Genomic DNA, 4,667 nt, shown 5'->3' with positions numbered 1-4,667 from the left:
CCCCGTAGGAAAATACACTAGTGGTGTTTAGAGTAGTTATGAGAGAAAGCATAAAGCGAGTTGGAATTTGAGTCTCTGGTCTGCCACACGTTGGTCATATCCAGTAAGCTGGGCATAGACCCCATTCCCCACCTCACAAGGGGTTGTTGTTAGGTGTAGTTAGTTGATGTGTCTAATTGCTATGGAGAACCTGAAATGAGAGACGTTACCCAAGTGTGTATCAGTATATTAGCAGAGCGTGTGTCCCTGGAGAGCACCCAGGGAACAGAGCAGATAGACAAACGCTACCTCACCAACCAAAAGCAATCCTTGAGTTATTTAACCATACAGACATTGTGCCCCTACGGGTTGAAACAGATGGATGCACTGAGGAGGAGGGTGGCCTTCATCCTGTGCTCTGCGGTGTGCACGTTGTTCACAGATGCTTTTGCTTTCGTTGGGTCAGTCTCTCCACCTCCTTCATGAACCGAAGGCAGAGCTCCTCTTCCCATGGCAAAGCCACACACTGAACCGCCAAGGGCAGCCCCACAGCTTCACAAGTAGCCTGTCCATGGAAACACAAAGAAGGAAACAGTTTGACATCCGAAGTCAAGGCAAGGTGGATGGCAGCACAAGCATCCTAAGGCCAGGCAGCTACGAACCTTCACAAGCAGCTTGTCATACCAGTCGTGATGGTATCCCTTGTAGCTCTTCAGTGCTTCCTCATCCTCTTCAGTCACTGTAGTGACAGGCACGACCCCAGCAGGGAAGTCCAAGTAGTTATACAGAATAGTATAGCTCACGAGCACTGTAAAACAGAACGTGTTCAGGTCCTGATCATTACCTCTGCCGGAGAAATGACGCATTCCCCACTGGAAAATCATTCCTTTGTGGGAGGGAGGAATGACGGAGATATTGTAGGAGCACAACTGGAGCATGGCAGGAGCTCTAGATGGTAAAGGGTCCCTCAACCTCCATCTTCTCTTGTGGAATTCGCTACCTCCAAGGATAACACATTCCCAGGACCCAACATGCATCTTCCCTCCCCTCCCAAACCAGCTGCCATAAATTGGAATGCACATTACATGTGAGAAATGCGGTAAGAGCAGTACCTGCCACTTACAAGGCAAAAGGGAAAGTACAGTTTACAGGGAGAAGAATGATAAGCAGACTCAGTTCATTAGGTGCTATGACTCAGGCTAAAAACAGAGGTTGGATTTCCCCCAGGCCTTTTATTCTGGGATCCTACAGATGTACAAACTCATTGTCCCACTTTAAGCACCTGGGAAGAACCACAATAGCCCTTTCCCCCCAGGATAGTCTGGCCTAATCCAAGTTAGTTGCCATTCAAGTTGTGTGTGTAAATCGCCTGGTTTGCTGCAGGTCAAAGGCCAGGATGATCAGATCCGGGATAAACCCAAGGTCTGTTTTTAGCTTTATTTATTGACTACAAGGAAATAGCTTTTCTTTCTTCTTTCATCCTTTCAAAAACGAGGTATCTTATTCTAAAGGCATGTTGTATGCCAGAAAATACGGTTCTTCTCTCAGCTACACTACTCTGTCCAAGTCCTACATTATGAGGATGGGATATGGTATCTGTCCCCAAGCCTATGCCATGCACAGAACATTTTGCCCAGCATCAACAGTATTAAAGTACCACATCAAGCTGGAGAGGGTGAGCTATCACCAAAGCATCATGGGTAAAATTGTCAAAAGTGCCTAAGTGACATAGGAGCCCCCATTCCCATATTGGTTTAAGGACCTAATTTTAGATGGTATTTTGGTGCCTCCCTGCTGCTAAGTGGGAAACAGTCCTGGATAGATCCCAGCTAAGTGGAAAGATGGGCTTAGGAAGTATGGGGAGATAGGACTGGAGATGAAGCTGAAAAGTGCTCTTCTATTATCTCCAGTGAACTGAAAGGCCATCCATCCACAGGAAGCCTTAGAGCTCCTTGATCCACCCAAAGAGTCAGGACTGGACATGAGCCTCAAGTGCACCGGCACATTTCCTGCTCCATGAATTTATACCTGAGAGTTTTGAAGGATATCCAGCCTTAAAAGCAGGGCCAAACATGGGACACAGCATCACATCCAGATCCAGCTTCCTCCAGTCAGCCATGAATTCTCTCTTATACTCCTAAGAGCCAAACATACAATCATAGAAACCGAGGGTGGGAAGGGAGCTCAGGAGGTCACATCTAGTCCAACCCCCTGGTCCAAGCAGGACCAGCCCCAACTTGATCATACCTGGAGTTGAGCTTCACTAGGATCAGAAAGATTGCTACCCAAAGAGTGCCCTTAAAATAACACCCCTCAGGTCAGATCAAAACCTGACTCAAGAAGATGGCACGGTTCTTCTCAGACATTTGTCCTATGAATTCAGATTGGAAGGGAAGGCAATGGCTTTCTTGCCATGCCTAAATGCTTAACACAATGAAGCCCAAAAGTAACCAAGTCCTTTAGGCACAATTGTAATGCAAGATTCATAGATTCATAGATTCATAGATGTTAGGGTCGGAAGGGACTTCAATAGATCATCGAGTCCAACCCCCTGCATAGGCAGGAAAGAGGGCTGGGGCTAGATGACCCCACCTAGATGCCTATTCAAAGCCCGTTCCAGACCTTGGCCACTCGAACTGTGAAGAAGTTCTTCCTAATGTCCAATCTAAATCTGCTCTCTGCTAGCTTGTGGCCATTATTTCTTGTAACCCCCGGGGGCGCCTTGGTGAATAAAACCTCACCAATTCCCTTCTGTGCACCCGTGATGAACTTATAGGCAGCCACAAGGTCGCCTCTCAACCTTCTCTTGCGGAGGCTGAAGAGGTCCAGGTGCCCCAGTCTCTCCTCGTAGGGCTTGGTCTGCAGGCCCTTAACCATACGAGTGGCCCTTCTCTGGACCCTCTCCAGGTTATCCGCATCCCTCTTGAAGTGCGGCGCCCAGAATTGCACGCAGTACTCCAACTGCGGTCTGACCAGCGCCCGATAGAGGGGAAGTATCACCTCCTTGGACCTATTCGTCATGCATCTGCTGATGCACGATAAAGTGCCATTAGCTTTTCTGATGGCTTCGTCACACTGCCGACTCATGTTCATCGTGGAGTCCACTAGGACTCCAAGATCCCTCTCCACTTCCGTGCCACCCAGCAGGTCATTCCCTAGGCTGTAGGTGTGCTGGACAAAAAAAAAAAGTGTGATCCATCAATTTTGTTCTTCAACTGTTTCTGAAGAATCCCTCTTCCATTTAAAGAGCCCTTAGGGAACCTCACCCACCCAATTCAGATTCCAGAAAGTAGTTTCAGCCCTACCAAAACCTATTAGCTAAACCAAAATATGCTGCACTCTGTCTATACTGCACCTTTGACTACCATGTATTTAGGACCTGCCCCCACCAGTCGGTAGCCTTCCTACTGATTTCAGTTGTTGCTGCATAAGGCCCGTATCAAGCCAAAGTTACCGAGAGACATCAATCAATATTCTGGATGGTACATTACCTCACACTCACTATGAAGCACCCAGACTTCCTTCACAGACCTAAACATTCAAAAAGAAAAAGCAAAGGAAGCCAAAATAGTTCATCCATTTTGCATTCTCATGCACACGCTCTCTCTCTCCCAAAGGGCAACCCCAGCAGACCCCCAGCAAGATGGGGTCAGATGACCCACAGTTGTCTGAAAGCTACCTTAGCTTTCCCACCTCCATCAGTGCATCCATCAGAGGCCATGGAGTCTTTCACCCATTGATCTTATTGTTAAGTCCTGGAACCAGCTACCCAGGGAGGTTGGGAAATCTCCATTCTTGAACGTTTTTAAGAACAGGTTGGACAGACACTCATCTGGGCTGGTTTAGTCAGGGCTGATCCTGCCTGGAGCAGGGGAATGGTCTAGATATGATCTCCTGAGGGTGTTGCCAGCCCTGTTTTCCTGTGATTTTTATGATTTTAAGGAGATCAGAGGCTCCTTCATCATGCCTGGTTCAAACACCAAATTCATGGCATAGTCCTGTAACGTCTCCATTTACCCAGGCAAACAGAGTGCTTGCTGTCCTTGAGAAACTAACTATTTCTAGCAAAACTCTGAATATTGAGAAATCCCACTCTGATGACTAAACTCACTAACCGGAAGGCTAAGATGCAGTTACAAAGACAGGACCATGCACAGAATATGTATTTCTTCTCCTGGGAAATGAGGGTGATGGACCCATTCAAATGCCTGAGACAGACAAGAAATGAGCTAGGAAATCAATTAGCATGGGAAGGCAGGCGACAGGGGACTCTCCCAGTTCTATAGAAGAGGATACTACAACCCCTCCAAAACCCTCTGGAAGATGCAGCAGATACAGAATGGGGTGCTTTGCTTTAGGAGAGGGTTGGGTCCCCAGAAAAAACCCATCTCTCCAGTGCTCCAGTCTGCACTGGCTTCCAATAGCTTTCTGGGTGTAATTCAAGGTGCTGGTCTTGACCTATAAGCCCTAAATGGCCTGGGTCCTATATCCCTAAGTGTGACGGTGGCGTGCCGCTGTCACGGGTGCAGGAAGGGCACAGAGAGGATTGGGGGGGCAGCAGCACCTTCTCAAGAAAGCCCCGGGCTGAGCTACTCACCCTTGGGAGGGACGGCGGCATCGGAGCCAGGACTGCAGCAGCAGCCGCAGCTGCCATTATGGCCGTGCGAGGCGGGGCTCATCCCGCGGGG

General features: G+C 48.4%; 1 protein-coding gene across 2 annotated transcripts in view; it reads right to left on the bottom strand.

Moving 5' to 3' along the window:
* Nucleotides 1-215: 215 nt before the first annotated feature.
* The window catches only part of LOC102371093 (fatty-acid amide hydrolase 1-like), a 31,772-nt gene continuing 27,320 nt past the window's right edge, over nucleotides 216-4,667 (bottom strand). Inside the window, exons 12-15 of one of the 2 annotated variants that reach the window (XM_006015819.3) lie at nucleotides 3,471-3,510; nucleotides 2,008-2,116; nucleotides 642-787; nucleotides 216-544 (exon numbers count right to left, since the gene is read on the bottom strand). In XM_006015819.3, coding sequence (XP_006015881.3) covers nucleotides 416-544; nucleotides 642-787; nucleotides 2,008-2,116; nucleotides 3,471-3,510 — 424 coding nt within the window. In that variant the 3' untranslated portion in view covers nucleotides 216-415. The remainder of the gene's footprint in view (nucleotides 545-641; nucleotides 788-2,007; nucleotides 2,117-3,470; nucleotides 3,511-4,667) is intronic. The other variant, XR_003094517.1, reaches the window with a different exon arrangement.

This window comes from Alligator sinensis, unplaced genomic scaffold (assembly GCF_000455745.1).
Source record: "Alligator sinensis unplaced genomic scaffold, ASM45574v1 scaffold781_1, whole genome shotgun sequence".
NCBI classification, from domain to species: Eukaryota; Metazoa; Chordata; order Crocodylia; family Alligatoridae; genus Alligator; species Alligator sinensis.
Note: the sequence above shows the minus strand (reverse complement) of the source record. Positions and strands in the feature narration are given on the sequence as shown.